At 35.1% G+C, this 17,017-nt stretch overlaps 1 protein-coding gene across 2 annotated transcripts; it reads left to right on the top strand.

Annotated features, from left to right (window-relative positions):
• Positions 1–8,742: 8,742 nt before the first annotated feature.
• Positions 8,743–12,099, top strand: LOC146942564 (uncharacterized). 2 transcript variants are annotated; one of them, XM_085756598.1, is made up of 3 exons: positions 8,743–9,388; positions 10,888–11,155; positions 11,485–12,099. In XM_085756598.1, exons 1-3 carry the CDS (start codon positions 9,092–9,094, stop codon positions 11,868–11,870), a joined length of 951 nt encoding a protein of 316 aa, XP_085612724.1. In that variant the 5' UTR covers positions 8,743–9,091; the 3' UTR covers positions 11,871–12,099. The 2 variants fall into 2 exon arrangements, with proteins under 2 accessions (XP_085612724.1, XP_085612723.1); XM_085756597.1 differs by having other exon boundaries at positions 11,482–12,099.
• The last annotated feature ends 4,918 nt before the right edge of the window (positions 12,100–17,017 follow it).

The raw sequence follows: 17,017 nt of genomic DNA, 5'->3' as shown, positions 1-17,017 counted from the left end.
AGGAGCTTGTGAATGCTCAAAAAGATCATAAAGAAACCATTCAGAAAATGAGGGAATTTGAACACGTTAGTTCTACAACTCATAAAATGTGAAAAAGTGTTTTTTTTTTCTTTTCTGGCCAATACTTCAGTTTTATAAATTGATTTAGTTTCCCAGTGTCGTCATTGTTAGAGTAAAACAGAAGGGAATTTTTGTCTATCTTATTCAAGTGCAAAAGAGTAGCTATTTAACATAGCTTTACAGAGAGATAAAACAAACTGAAAAATGACTCCACTAACTAAACGTGAATAGTGGAACAACTAAGTCAATCCCACTATCCCTTCCTAACAAATAGGAATTATTAACTACATGATAGGAACAAATACTAACAGCTATCACAACTAATTAAAACACGTTCAACACTCCCTCCCTTAAACTATTTGCACTATTGCAATTAGTTTATGTATCTGGCATAAAACACATTCCAAGCAGTCCACGTAGCTTCTCAAATACTTCCAGCTTTAATGGCTTTGTCATGATATCTGCTATTTGATGCTGAGAGTTACAGTGAACTAGCTCTAATGTTCCATCATTGGAAAGATCACGGAGGAAGTGGAAGCGAACATCAATATGTTTGCTACGACCATGAAGCACCGGGTTCTTTGAAAGCTTTATTGTTGAGCTGTTGTCGCAATACACGGTGATGCTTCCAGATTGAGTGTGACCAAGTTTCTCGAGAACTCTTCGCATCCAAACACTTTGACAAGCACAGAAGGAAGCTGCAATAAATTCTGCTTCAGTTGTCGATAAAGTGACCACCGGTTGCTTTTTAGACGACCATGAGACTGCACCTGAACTAAGCATAAATACATATCCGGAAGTACTTTTTCTATCATCTAAATCACCTGCATAATCACTATCTGTGTATGCCTCCAGCTTCTCACTTCCATCCCTCTTATACATAATCCCCAAATTAATTGTGCCATTGAGATATCTGAGTACTCTTTTTACTGCATGCATGTGTAACTCAGTTGGACAATTCATGAACCTGCTAATTAGACTTAACACATACATCAGATCAGGTCTTGTGGCTGCTAAGTACATCAGACAACCAACAATTTGCTTATACTTTGTAGCATCCACCTTCACACCATTTTCATCTTTAATCAACTTGCACCCAGGAGCAATAGGATTCCTAGACAAATTACTTTTCTCCATGCCAAACCTTTCTAGTAAGTCAGTTACATATTTCCTTTGACAAATATAAATTCCTTCCTCATTTTGAATTACTTCAACTCCAAGGAAATAGTGCATCTTACCAAGGTCTGACATGTTAAATTCCTTCTCCATAGATTTCTTAAACTCCTTAAACATATTCTCATCATTACCAGTGAATATTAAATCATCAACATAAAGACTAACAATGAGAATATTACCTCTTTCACTCAGCTTCACAAATAAGGTGTGCTCATATGGACATCTCTCAAATCCTTCCTTTGTGAAATAGGTTTCAATGCGGCTGTACCATGCTCGTGGTGCCTGTTTAAGGCCATACAATGCCCTTCTCAGTTTATACACCTTCGACTCATCACCCTTCTTCACATAACCTTGTGGTTGATCAACAAAAACTTCTTCATTCAGCTCGCCGTGCAAGAAAGCGCTTTTAACATCTAACTGGTACACATTCCATCCTTTTTGGGCAGCAAGAGCGATTACCATTCGAATGGTGTCCCATCTAGCCACTGGTGCAAATACTTCAGTGTAATCAACTCCATATTGTTGAGAGTATCCTTTGGCTACAAGTCTAGCCTTGTACTTTTCAACCTCTCCATTCTCATTCAACTTTGTTTTAAAAATCCATTTGAGGCCAATAGTTTTTGCACCTGCCGGTAAGTTAGTCAACTCCCAAGTATTATTATTCTCTATTGCATCCATCTCATTATTCATTGCAATCCTCCATTTCTCACTTTTGACAGCTTCTTCAAATGTAGTTGGATCAGATGTTATAGTAAACATCACAAAATTCTGTGTCTCTTCTTCTTCTGATAACCCTTCTCCACTCACGTAATCTTTCATCCATACTGGTGGTTGTCTCACCCTTCCTTCTTCTAGAGCCTCTGCTGATGAATGACTTGAAGAAGAGCCCATTTCTTCTCCACCTTCTGAATTTTCGTTTTCTTCTTCACTGTGAGGGGAATCATGCCTTTCTTCTTCACTTTCACCCCAAACTAATATACTTGATTTCTGATTTTCTAGACTTTTTTCCCAATCCCAGCACTCATTTTCTTCAAAAATCACATCTTTGCTAATCACAATACGTTTGGTAGTTGGATCAAAAAGTCTATATGCTTTGGATTCATCACTTACCCCTAACATCACACATTGAAAGCTCTTGGGATCAAGCTTCTTTCTCTTGGCATCTGGTATGTGAACATGTGCAACACAACCAAAAACTTTAAAATAATGAACTGATGGCTTAATGTCACTCCACACTTCTTCAGGTGTCTTATCTTTCACTGCCAAGGTTGGGCTTCTATTCAGGATGTGAACAGCCCAATTTACTGCCTCTGCCCACAAGAACTTCGGGACATGTTTTTCTGACAGCATTGAACGAACCATATTCATAATAGTCCGATTTTTCCTTTCCGCGACTCCGTTTTGTTGAGGTGTAAAAGCTGCTGTCAATTGTCTTTTAATGCCATGTAAGCTGCAAAAAGAATTGAATTCTTTAGAGGTGAATTCTCCTCCCCTATCTGTTCGAAGGCACTGAATTGAAGCCCCTATTTCTTTCTCAACCAAGCTTTTAAAAATTTTAAATGAAGTAAATGCTTGAGACTTTTCAGATAACAATGACACCCAAATCTTTCTACTGTAATCGTCTATGAAAGTAATCAAGTACCTTTTTCCACTGCTTGATGAGGGTGTGATTGGCCCACAGATATCAGAGTGCACCAATTGGAGTTTGTGTGTAGCTCTCCACAAACTTTTCTTTGGCATAGACTTCCTTTGTTGCTTACCCATGACACAATCCTTGCACAACTTGCTTGGTGTCCTTATTTCCGGCAGCCCTGTTACCATCTTCTTAGATTGAAGTGTTTTCAGTCCCTTGAAATTTAGATGGCCATAACGACAGTGCCAAAGATGTGTTTCATCTTCTGAGACAGTCTTGAAGCATGTTGAAACTTGAGACATCGGAGTTGCATGAAATACAAACATTCTATTTGTTGACATCTTTGTTTGCAAAAACAGACCTTCCTTTGAATGATAGCAACGACATTCTCCATTTTGAATCAACACAGAAACTCCCTTCTCTATCAATTGTCCAATGCTAATCAAGTTGTTTTTTAACTCAGGAACATAGTACACATTAGTGATTACTTGTGTAATTCCATTAGCATGCAATCTAATATTACCTTTCCCGACTACAGCCATCTTGGAGTTGTTTCCGAGCTTGACAGATTGTTGATATTGCTCATCTATGTCTGTGAACCACTGTTTGTTTCCTGTCATGTGATTGCTGCATCCGGAGTCAAGAAACCAAATCTCAGCACTCTTCTCATCATCACACTCGTCATGAGCCATTAGGAGCATCTCTTCTGTTTCATCTAATTCAGCATAGTGTGCATTCTTTTCCCAATCAGGGCACTCATATTGAAAGTGCCCCAATTTTTGACACTTGTAACACTCAACTAATGCTCTGTTGTATTGTTGTCTACCCCGACCTCTTCCTCGGCCTCTAAAGCCTCCTCTGCCTCGACCTCTTCCACCATTTCGGTCACCATCTTTCCTTCCAGCACTGTCATCAAATGCCACTTTCAGCACCTGTTCTTCTCTAATGTGGGATTGCATTCTCTGCTCATGAACAAGCAGACTGCTTTGAAGTTCATCGATAGTCATTGTGTTGAGATCGTTGGATTCCTCTATGGCAGCCACAACATAATCAAATTGTCTAGTCATAGACCTTAGTATCTTCTCCACAATCACCAATTGATCCATGCGCTCTCCATGTGTCTTCATTTTGTTGGCAATGGATAAGGTTCGAGAAAAATATTCATCCACTTTCTCTCCATCTTTCATGCCGAGCACCTCAAACTCCCTCCGGAGAGCTTGCAATTGAGCTCTCTTCACCTTCGTGGACCCTTGATATTTTTGCTTCATCGAGTCCCAAATATCCTTGGCCGTGTCGCGGTTAAGAATTGTTTCCATGATGTTTCTGTCAATAGCTTGTTAAAGATAGTTTTTTGCTTTAAGATCCTTTAACTTTGCTTCCTCAATTACCTTGCTTTGTTGTTCTGTTGGTTGAACTCCTGCTGCTACAGTTGGAATCCCGCTCTCCACCAAGCTCCAGTACTCTTTCGATCTCAAGAGATTTTCCATCAACATAGACCAATGATCATAATGACCATCAAATCTAGGTATGGCAGGTTGAACAAAATTGTTGTTCTCTGTTGTCATATTTGTTCTCTTCTCAAATTTTGGGTTTCTCTCACACTTAGTCTCTTGTGTTTCACTCACTGAAATGGTTACTCTTTCTAAGAAAACTGCAGTTTCTTAGCTCTCAAATTCCCAAATCACCAGGCCCCGTGAGAAGCTCTGATGCCACAATTGTTAGAGTAAAACAGAAGGGAATTTTTGTCTATCTTATTCAAGTGCAAAAGAGTAGCTATTTAACATAGCTTTACAGAGAGATAAAACAAACTGAAAAATGACTCCACTAACTAAACGTGAATAGTGGAACAACTAAGTCAATCCCACTATCCCTTCCTAACAAATAGGAATTATTAACTACATGATAGGAACAAATACTAACAGCTATCACAACTAATTAAAACACGTTCAACAGTCATTGGTGTTTGTCTTTCAATTCTACTGCATCTTATTGAACCATTATAAACTGTGATGGTTCATGTGCGTGATTTTGTGCATGTTTACCTTCTTCGGGGAGTTTCATGGCATGGTCAGACCTACTGCTCACATCCATTGTGATCTCATGGTTCAAATTCAGAATTCCTCAATTGATAGTTTATACTAATATAAATCCTCAATAAGGTTGGTAGGTCTCTATGACCTTGCATGGATGTGTGTTTTCCCTAACATTGAATCAATTTTGTTCTTTCTACTAAAACAAATCTTTAAATATCCACCACACTTACTTCAATACTGCTAGAAAAATTGAAAAACGTTTGAGTTGGATGTGTCTATTTTGATTTCAATTAATTAACAAGATATTTAAGACGTTTCCAATTTTAACTCCTTCTTTAAGTTTAAACCCATGACTTTTAACTCCTTATCACTTAGTTCAATTGAGGAATTCTCAAAAAAAACAATTACACAATAACTACTTAATAACTAACTAATCTAGTATACCTAAAATCCCATTCTAAACTAAACTACCTAAACTACATGAACTATTATTTTATCATTATTATGAATCCTGTCATAGACCTCTCAAATACTCCGTGTAGTTTAGACTTTTTTGGATCCTGATTACATAACTTTAAGGCAGGAAAAGTCATGCGACTTTGCCTCCATTTCCATCCTTGGATTAATCTAATGGTCCAGAATTTGACATGTGTTTCAGTCCTTTTTTAAAAAAATAAAAAACAAATCAGATTGAGACCCATTTCTAATATCCATAACCCGAACATCAACCGAGTACATCCAATTCTGAAAAATTAGGATAACAAAGCCAAACACCATCAAAAGCCATGAATATGAATCAATACATCCAAATCTGAAAAATTCTCTGCAATTTTTTTAAAGATTCAGGTCAAAATATACAAAGCAACAGAAGGTTGAAGTGATTTTGCAAATAAGGAACCAATACATCCAAATCCAAGCTCCATCGAAGCCATAAACAAGTAAATTCAAATCTACAATTTTAACCTAATCTGAAACCTCCTTCTTGATCTAAAATACTGCAACTAAAATCCAAGGAACAGAAGCAGAGAAATAAAAAACTGGGAAATGGTACGCGACGGTACAACAAGTAACAGGTTGAGAGGAGGAAGACGACGCTATGAACAATTCAACGGCAAGAGGGACGGCGGTCAACGGCGGTCTTAAGGCGGAGGTTTGTGGAAGGGGTGATGGGTCATGACTATGGGTTGTTGGAGATGGGTACTGGGTCTTTGTGATGGGATCTCAATCTATTTTTACTTTTGTTTTTTAATTCAATTAAAGGTTGGAATATGTGTCAAAATCTGATCCAAAAGATTAAACCAAGGGTGGATATTGAGCAAAGTCACATGACTTTTCCCTCTCAAAAATTACTGAATCCGGATCCGACTTTTTTGTGTTGGTCTGGGCAAAAAAGACTTTGCCACTAAAAAACTTCACCTTGCCAGGACCAGGAGAAATTGGTTGTTTAAAAGGCCTTCCCAAAATACAAGTACAAACAAGGCTGGTCCAATTTATCCATTTTTCTTCGTTGTATTGGCATTCTGAGTTTGTTTCAGGTTGGGTTGACTTATATCTTCAAATCCAATTTCATATATTTTATTCACAACAACATTTTTAAGAAGCAGGTAGATGGGGAGAGTCAACCATTGCTGCAACAGCATCAGTAGGAGGTAGTTATGTTGCATTCACATTCTTTACTATTATATACGAACTTACACCGTTCATAAGTAATTCTTTGACCAGATGAAACCTGTGCTAGTTATTAGCCTTAAGAATTGAGATGAGCTAGGGCTTTGATTTTAATTAGCTTGCATTATTTGTTGCAAACCATCGCCCTGGTTTGCTTGTTACGTGTGGGAGATGATTTGATCACCATAAGTTTGTGGTCCATGTTTGATTTCAAGTGCTTGTTTGTCTGTTTGTTGAGCAGAGAAACTTCTTGCATAAGAGTTTAGCTGATACACCATCCGTTCCATTTTAAGTGTCTTAGTTTGGTCATTTGTGATCATATATCAAGACAGTATAATTAGAATTGCATCAGCACACAAAGACTAAATCTGTTTATACATGAATAACTTATTTAGAACTATATATAACCATCATAACCCCTCCCTTGTGTTTCAAGTCATTGTTAGTTGTTCCCGTCGCGTCACTGAAAATCCGATTTTTAAGTTATTTGATTGGATTGCTCTTAAACTTGCTAAAAAAATCAAAAAAAATTCAAGGATCAAAATTCACATGGAATGGTATTTTCAGATTTTATAGTCTGAAAATCCTTAAAAAAAAGTTCAGATTATATAATCTAAATAAAAGAAATTTTCTTAAAAAAATTATGTTGAGTGGGAAACGCATAGAGAGAGGAAAGTAGTAGTCATACAATAATTTAACCAAATCCTTCAAAAACAAAATTAATCAAAGTAATGTAGCACAATTGGTAGTTAGACCCGATAACCATATGGCCTGAGGTTTGAACCATGGCTAGTGCATATGGAGGAGTATTTGTTAAAAGATGTCGGCATTTGCACACGGAAAATACATTTGGTTTACTAAAAAAATATTAATTTATTAAAACTTTTTTTGAAGGAATTAATTTATTAAAGCTTGTTCATTATTGTGTTTAATTTTTTTTTTATAAAGTTAATTAGTTTCATCAAATGACAAATTGCTCGTGAGAACCTGAGTTATGACACAGCCGAGCTAAACGTCTCTTCCTCTAAAAACTGAAGGGTTAATACAAAAAAAAAATGAATAAAAATTTAATTGATATTTGTCAAAAAAAATAATTGATATTATGAATTAAGAATGTTCTTTTAAAATAAATTTATGTTAAATTGAGAATGTCTTTTATATCTTTTATCAATTAATGGAAACGTTAACTTGCCTAAACATTTAGCAATTTTTATCAATCAGTTATAAACTATCACTTATCCGCAATTTTTATCAAAGAGCATCCACCTTTTTTTTTTTTTTTCTTTCTCCTTAATGGCTAGAACTCACGCAATTTTTTCTCCTTGAATAGGAAATGAGTTGTCATTTTAGGGTCCGTTTGATGGTCAGGATATGATAGATGCAGTATATGATATAAAGCTGGATAGAGATAAGATATGATAAGGACATGATAAACATTAATCATATCATGTGTTTGATGCGCACATGATAACAAACATGATATCATTATAATTAAATGAAAAAATTGCTCTCATACTTAATTAAATATTATAAAAATGACATGTAATTAATTATAATAGAAAATAGGTGCTATCATTATTTTAAAAATGACAATATTTTAAAAATGGCAGAATATCAGGATAATAAATAAAGAATGATCTTATAATCCCATCAGGATAATTTCTAACCCAGCCTATACTCAGGATAGAAATTACAAAGGAAAGACATGATATGATAGGAAAATGATTTATTTTATCCTATCTCATTGGTGCATCAAACATGAAATTTAAGCAGGATATGATTAATGTATCATATCCTGACCATCAAACGCACCCTTAGTCCCTGAATGCAGATAAATTGCAAAATAGTCGCTGAATGTAAACTTTGTTGGTCAATTTCAAGGACTAAAGTGACTAACGGAGTCTACATTCAGGGACTAAATAAATTGCATTTAGTCCTTAAATGCAGACTCCGTTATTTAGTCCCTGAATGTAGACTCCGTTAGTCACTTTAATCCATGAAATTGACCAACAGAGTTTACATTCAGGGATTGTTTTGCAATTTCTCTACATTCAGAGACTAAAGAGACTACTCATTTCGGACTAAAGTGATTAATTCAAAAAAAAAAAATTTAAAAAGTTGAACAAAAAATGAACCGCCCTATAAAAGCTGGGTGCCGAAGCAGCGTCTTTCGTTTCGTTATCCTCTTCTGAGTTTTGATATAACCCTACCTTTCAACAAACAATCAAACAAACAATCTTTTACATTCTCACCTCCTCTGTTTTGTTTATCTCCAAACCCTAATCTCTATTTTTCTGTCTTCCTATAATACCAGATCTCAAATTGATTAAATTAATTCATACAACAGGGTAGATTATTTTTTTATTTTTTTTTCATTTTATTGTATTTTATATCATAATAATCGTTTCGCGTTTTTGAACCGACAATTTAGCGGCGAGGTTAAGCGTTAAACTTTGAATATATTAGTACTGTAATTAAACACTAAAATCGGTTTTTGTTGGTGGTGAATTTGTGATTAACAATGGTTGGTGGTGGAAGCCGAAGGGATGAGGGTTCGTTGGTAATTTCCAACACCAACGTTTTTGCAGCGCTCGATACTCTGAAGAAGAAGAAGAAATCAGACAAGGACAAGAAGAATAAAGGTTCTTCCAAATCGAGCAAATCGGAATCGGAATCGCAGGCGTTTTGGGCTCCGGCGCCGTTGAATGCAACCTCATGGGCTGATGTTGATGACGATGATGATGATTATTATCTGACCACCGCACCGCCTCAATTTTCTAACCCTCAACCCAGTGAGGACAAACCGGAGCATTTTGAGGTTTGCTCATTTTTTTTTAAATCTATTTAATTATTGTTTATTTATACCTTTCTGTTTGTTTGGATTCAATTGCTTTATTGTGTTAGGAAACATGGTGGAATCAGGATATTAGTGGCTGAAATCATTTTGAACATTGTTTTTGTATTGACATATTCTTTGTGTATTGGTTTCATATGAATCATATAGCTGTCCTTTTTTTGTTGGTACTGCAGATATTATATTGTAATCACTCATATTAAGTGTTTATACATTTTTTTTTTTTTTCATTTTATAATTGAGAAGTGAATGAGATAAAATTCTACATATGTATAAGCTGTTTGTATAGACTAACCTGGGAGTTTATGAAATTAAGTTGAAACGTTACATCATATCATAATGGGAAATTCAAAAAGTTACGACAGGAACACCATCGAAAGCGACAAAATGCACTGAGTTAAAGCCGTTATTACATAGTTACGACAGGAACACCATCGAAAAGCTACAAAATGCACTGATTTAAAGCTGTTATTACATTTCTGTCCTCCATTTATTTCCTATTTTCCCACACCACCCTTGTATGGTAAGTGTATACAAACTGTCGTCAAATTTCGTCGGTTGCGGTTTGTACCGCATAGCATGGCTCTATCATAATATACTTTAATAAGCTCGTCAAATACAATTGCAGAAGTGCTTCTGTTGTTGCCATGAAATAAATCCAAAGCAACTCATCCAAACATTTCTTCTATTTTACATGTTTTATCCTGTTGTGCATGTGCATACTTGGTTATGCCTATTTTTGTCATAAAACCTATATTTGGTGATGCTAGTAATGTTTTGTTTTACATGAGTGTAGTCTTGTAAAGAATAGCTGGTTTCTTTCTATATGTTGTTTCATTTTTTTAAGACCATATATTAGCAGATTTAAAATCCTTTGAATGGTAATAGTAACTTAGGAATGTCTGTCACATGATTTTTGTGTGGGATATTTGTAAGTGATGGAACCAGGCAGACAGCATAGCAAACAACGTTACAATAGCAGTATCTGTCTTATGATATTTATGTTTAGGAAGTAATAGCAGAATTGTGTAATAGGCAGCCATTATTAGGAAGTTCAATGGCAGTTATGTTGGTAACTTGTGCAGTATGCATATCAGAAAGGAATAATAGTGATTGTGGTTGTTATTCTGTATGTTGGACAGAGAATACCATCTGTAGGAAACAGTCTCTGGAACAGCAAGTGTGTTACTGTAATTTCTGTAGGAGGATAACTACTATGTGGGATAACAATTGTTGTATTGCTGTATTTTCTGTAATTTGGTATTTGGTATGATAATCCTATTTCTGTTCAAATTAGTGTTCTATCATTGTTCAGTCCTATTTTCTTATATTTAAATAGCTGTTTTATCAGTTTGCAAGACAAGTTTATAGTGATTTACCTCTGTTTGTTTGGTGTGGCTATCGGTTGAATGGTTAGCAAATTCTTATGCTGTTCCAGATTTGATACGTTTCAGTTTTAACAGGATACTGAGAGCGAGGAAGATATTTTAGATGACGGTGATGAAGAGGAGGAAGAGCAAGATCATGAACCAGAACCAGAGCATGCTGTGAAGACTGAACCTGAGGTTAAGAAGCACGCTGAAGTTCCTGTGGTGCCAAAGGAGGCAGAGCGACAACTCTCCAAAAAGGAAAGGAAGAAAAAGGAACTTGAAGAGCTTGAGGCTCTTTTAGCTGATTTTGGAGTCACTCAGAAAGAAAGTAATGATGGTCAAGCTCAAGATGAGTCGCAAGGTAGTTATTTAGTGCTCTATATTACATTATTTGCAGGATTGTTCTTTATTTTTGCGTGAGTTCATGTTATTGTTTGGCCGTCACTCGTACCTTTGCTCTACACTATTGGCATTTTTTGGTTGGAAAATTTCCTGCTTTTGCTCACAGATTTACCCATTTTCCCCTCTTTTTGCACTAGCTGGTTTTTCTATTTAACTGGGAATTGTGATATTTGAGTTTTTTAATAATCTTTTATCAAAGAGAAGTAAAATTTCTGTACATATGTAGTACAATCACTTGAGGCAGATTATTGTTGTTGATTTGTTCAAATTGCAAAATTGTATTAGCAGGAGTACCTCAGGATAAGAAAGGTGTTGAAGGGGATGTTGATGGAGAAAAGAAAGAAATTGCTCCCGAGTCCAAGAATGCCAAGAAGAAGAAAAAGAAGGATAAAGCTTCCAAGGAGGTGAAAGAATCTAATGGCCATCCCAACAGCTCAGAAACAAACAATGGGACTGATATGGCTACAGGCACCGAAAATTCGGAGGAGGATCTTTCTGTTGTTGACATGAAAGAACGTCTTAAGAAAGTTGCTTCTATGAAGAAGAAGAAATCAAGTAAAGAAATGGATGCTGCAGCTAGAGCTGCTGCTCAAGAAGCTGCTGCTAGGAATGCAAGGCTTGCTGCAGCAAAGAAAAAGGAGAAGAACCATTATAACCAACAACCAGTGCGGTAAAGGAACCTTGCTCTCCTTTACATCAATACAGGAATTTGTATTTCTTGTTTATATTATAATGTCGAATAAATTGTTGGCTTTAGGCTCCGGTGACTCTAGTCGTATTCCAATAGACTTGATATATTGTCTTATGCTTTTTTTTCTGGGTTAGTGTTGTTTAATTTTTATAGACTATGACATTTTGGCACAGAATTTTATCTTTAAAAATTACATGAACTATGTTATTGTACACCGGGGTTCTTATGCCGTGTATGATCAACTACATCCCATGAGAGTAGTTGAAGTTTACTCTGGAAAGTGTAGTCGCTTCTATGGAGTAATGTGTAGAGTTTGGGAAATTGACCTAATTTATTTAACCGTTGTTATTTTTGGGTTCAATCGTAGTAATAGCAGTTGTTTTGGTCGCATCGATCTCAAATGATCACAGTGCCCAAAGCAATGCTTGATCTCAAATAGACATTTTTGAGCCACCCCCAATATATTCACTTCCTTTATCAATATACCAATTTCAAATGCTACATGAATAGATTGAATTGTGTCCCGCATATTGATTCAAAAAATTCACTATAGGAAAATATAGCTATTTAGAAGAATCCAGAAATCATAGTATCCAGGTGAGACAAACTATGCCATCTTTGATTTCTATCGTTGCCATAATACTGATCGAGAATTTGTCCCCACAAGCCACAACATCCAATCTATTCTCTTCCCGTGACCACTTGATCATCACCCAAAAAAAATCTCATCATTTGAGAAGGAATTAAAAAAGTACTCGTACAGTAAACCAAAATGGCTTTAAGAAGTACCTTCACCCTTTTAGATAAAAGTATTCCACCTCGGCATTCTATTCTATAATTTTGAAATGAGAAGGCAGATGTATGACACGACTGCAGCCTACCATTGATAGCCAATCACGATATTTTTCCTTTTCCCAAAAATGCTTGCACATCAATAATTAACTCCCAGTCTCCCTTGTGTTCCTCAATACTACCTCCGTTCCTTTTTAACTGTCACTTTTTGACATTTTACACAAATCAAGATACTCAATAAATGTTACTTTTTCTTATACAACAATATATACTTTTACTATAATAGCCTTAGTCATTTAATATCTTAATTCATATATTTCTCTCTCCGCAATAAATAACTAAGGGTAATGTTGGTAAAACAACATTTATTGTTGCATTGAACTTTGAAAGTGACAGTTAAATAGGAACAAAATTTTTCTCAAAAAGTGACACTTAAAAAGAAACGGAGGTAGTAACATTTTTACTGAAAAATAATCTCGATTTTGTAGATTAAATAACTTGGTCAGAAGCCTTGTCATCATAGTATATAAAACTAATGTTAACTTGTGTCGGGCACCAGTTAAGAAGTTTAAAAAGGAAATTAAAAATAAATTTTATATTGAAAGTATAACTTTTGCAACTTTTAAGACATTGAATGCACAAGTTCCAAGAAAAACTTTCTACATTTGCCTTCTTAACTTATGTCCCAAGGGCACAAGTTAACATTTCCAATAAAACTAAAGTATCCTCATGATTAATGTTTCGTCTCCCTTGTGTTCCTCAATAACATTTTTACTGAAAAATAATCTCGATTTTGTAGATTAAATAACTTGGTCAGAAGCCTTGTCATCATAGTATATAAAACTAAAGTATCCTCATGATTAATGTTTCGTTCCAGGTTTCTCTGAAAAGTAATTTGTCATATATACAGATATAAGATAAGATGTGAAACATTTATTTGCCTTATTTCCCTTTAATAAGAAGAGTAGAAAATCTGACTGTCTTAATGCCTATCAACCTCTCAAAGTCCCTCACCCTATACCAAAAACCCGTCTTATACTTTTAGGGTCATGTTAACCAGTGTCCCGGGGGGCACTGGTTAAGGAAGCCAAAAGTGGAAATTTTAAGTCAAAAAGACCACTTTTTAAGCTTTTAATGCAATGACAGCACAACTTTCAATGTAAGATACTACTATGTTTAACTCCTTAACCAGTGTTCCGGGGGCACTGGTTAACATTTCCCATACCTTTAATATCATAGCTACTCCCTCCGGTCACATTTATAAGCAAAAAATGACTTTTTAGGTACATTGAATAATTAATGTTTCCGGTCACATTTATGGGTTAGATACATTAATTATTTGATGTACCTAAAAAATTGTTTTTTGCTTATAAATGTGACCGTAGGGAGTATAAGAAATCTTCAATTTACTTTTTCATATGCTATGCTGATATGTCAATGAATCTTTATAGCCATCTCTACTTGCTCTCCTTTAATCCTACACTTCATGTAATAAACAAGATAGTTAGCCATGAAAACATGTAAAGGATAAGGCAAACTGACACAATTGTCTGCTCTCCTGAAATGCTCTTATGAAGTTCCTTTTTCAATCTGTTGGCAATGATGGCTTTTGAAAGAAATTTGTAAATGACATTGCACGTGATAAAAGATTGAAATTCTAAAGGATATAAGCCGCCGATCGTTCAACTATAATAGTGTCATTAACTTAGTGAGGGAGGGTGCCATTTATCAAATGACAACAAGCATTAAATATGTCTTCACCACAAAGCGAAACGAACTCTTATAGAAAATCTGATCAAGTTGTTCTAATTTGATTTTAATATCGAATGGTTGATTATCTCCACCGTATTTACCTGGAAGTTGCAATAACTCACTTCATCCATCTGAGATTGGCATATGAAAGAGTGCAAACGTAAGCTCGTATTTATTTTTTGTATGTATGTCTGATTTTGAACGTGGATATTTAAAAGTTGTAAAGGATAGAGGCAAAATATTTTGAAGCAACTTAGGATAGATAAGGTGGGGGTGTGGTTAGAAGATACGAATAAAAATAAACGGTGTTAGAGAGGCAGTAGGAGGTGAAGTGAGGGAGAACGATGGCTCCCCTTTTACTGAAGGATTGATAAAACCATCCTCATTAATTGGTCACGCATATGGCGTTGTGGATAATTAGCATATATTTGAGTGTGTTTGTATTATGAAATATTTTGAGACAATGTATTATTTGGATGATTAATTTGAAAAATTTTTAAAATGACAAAAATTTATGAAGTGTTTTAAGGCTTAATATAAGAAATTTCAAATGCCATCTAAACACTAAAAAATTGAAATTCCTTCTTTACTCTATAATGTAAATGTTAAATTGATCTTTTAATTTTTTTTCAAATATTGTAAGGTGGTCTCCATATTTTAAATTGACCCCTATAAATTTTTAAATTCGCATATAGATTCATCCTTTTTCTTTCGCTCTTTTAAATTTTATCTTCTAACATCCTTCAAAAACCAATATCTCACAAATTCATGCAGCTCTACGAGATTCAACTGCAATGTGGCTATGATGGAGGGAATGCAAAGTAACTAGAAAACATAGGGTAAATTTTCACTATACAAATTTTGATTGGTTCTGAGAAAAAGTTGTAAAGAGACAAAGATGAAGATAATATATGTGAAGAGAGAAATAGATAAAAATATAAAATAAAATATAAGATCATGTTAACTTGTGTCTCAAGACCATCTCTGATAGAGGATAATTGACTCTTTAAGCATTAGTACTAAATAGGTACCTTCGTTTGGGTGAATATTACTAGTGTTTGTGGAGCAAGAGTATTCAACTAAGCTCTCTCTCTCTCTCTCTCTCTCTCTCTCTCTCTCTCTCTCTCTCTCTCTCTCTCTCTCTCTCTCTCTCTCCAACATATATAGAATAAACTGAAAGAAAAGACTGACCTATTTAGTTACTTTCGCATATGATTAGTTTCTAAACTTATACACAAAAGACACAAGTTAACATTTGCCACAAATATATAGTAAAATTAATGTATGTTTGGAGTAAAAGAAAAAAAAAACGAAAATTAGTGTTCTCTCACTTTTTTTTTGTTTAGTTGACTAGAAATTGAGAAGAGAGAGATGAAATAACTGATTAACGTGTTAAACCAAGTTTCCATGAAGCTACATAAAGTTATCTCTCTTTATATCATAGCAAAGCTCTGTTATAACTGATTAACCGTGTTAAACAACTCTTTTACTTTTGAGAACTTTTTTTTTTTGACAAAAGCAAAACGATATTCATTCATTCAAATCGATAGAGTACATCAGATACAAACATCGCTAAAAACGTAAATGATGAATCTGCGAACAAACTCACAACACCCAAGTTAATAGCATACAACGGCAAATTGCATACAAATAATATGATAAAATATAAGTCACCGAAATACCCATGCTTTCGGATCTGCAACGTTGACGCCCAAATCATTGGTTGAATTTGTAATTGACTGATGTAGATCTTTCAATAGGAATTAAACGAACGCCGCGAAAAGACGATAAATCAAACGCCGCACAAGACGACGAACAACACAACGCCGCACTTAGACGGCAAAATCACAAAAAACACAAAAGGAAAAACTCGATATATGTGAAAACCACTTATTTAGATTGAAAGAAAAGGGGAAAAAAGATGTAGAGGGATGATTCTATGTCAAAAAATGACCTAAAACCACCCCTCCTCGATGAACAAAGGAGAAAGAAAGTTTAGAGAGAAGTTTGAGTTTCTCTCACTAGAAAACTATGACTTTTTTGGAAAAACTCTGACTGCACGGGTCTTTTACTTTTGAGAACTTATAAATCTTTTTAACTGCTTTCCTAAACTGTTATTGTTTTTAATCTTTACTTTATGGTTGTGACACCAAATGACTTATTTTATTTTGTTGCAAACAAGTTTACCACTAAAATTTATGAGAAGCTGTAGTGCCCCCAGTCCCTGTGAGTTCAATCTTTTAGACTATTATTTGAACAATGTATACCCGCACTTAGAAAACCACCGGGAAATACGCAATGCTTTTAGACGTACCAATATCGTAAATGTATCATTTGTCCATTGTTGCTGATGACAACGAGCTCAAAGTGCATACATATAATGACAACCCAAAATATTATAGTTGTCGTCTATGTTTTATGACCATGAGGAGAGGCGCATGAAGTCCAATATGAACATATTGACAATTTTTGTTGTTACTATGGTAAGCTATGGCACATTGGGGTTATAACAAAACTATATTACTCCTAGATTTGATGACGGTGTTAGAGTACGGGGTGCATATCTGTGTGCAAACAATACAATTG

Source organism: Medicago sativa, chromosome 3 (genome assembly GCF_051527215.1).
Source record: "Medicago sativa cultivar Bolivia chromosome 3, Bolivia_mono, whole genome shotgun sequence".
Classification (NCBI taxonomy): Eukaryota; Viridiplantae; Streptophyta; class Magnoliopsida; order Fabales; family Fabaceae; genus Medicago; species Medicago sativa.
Note: the sequence above shows the minus strand (reverse complement) of the source record. Positions and strands in the feature narration are given on the sequence as shown.

Bases quoted from the DNA above. Each gene is read 5' to 3' on its own strand.
- LOC146942564 (XM_085756597.1), top strand. From the start codon at position 9,092: ATGGTTGGTGGTGGAAGCCGAAGGGATGAGGGTTCGTTGGTAATTTCC. The intron at 9,389-10,887 runs GTTTGCTCATTT...CAGTTTTAACAG, and splicing joins ACAAACCGGAGCATTTTGAG to GATACTGAGAGCGAGGAAGA. The intron at 11,156-11,481 runs GTAGTTATTTAG...AAATTGTATTAG, and splicing joins AGCTCAAGATGAGTCGCAAG to CAGGAGTACCTCAGGATAAG.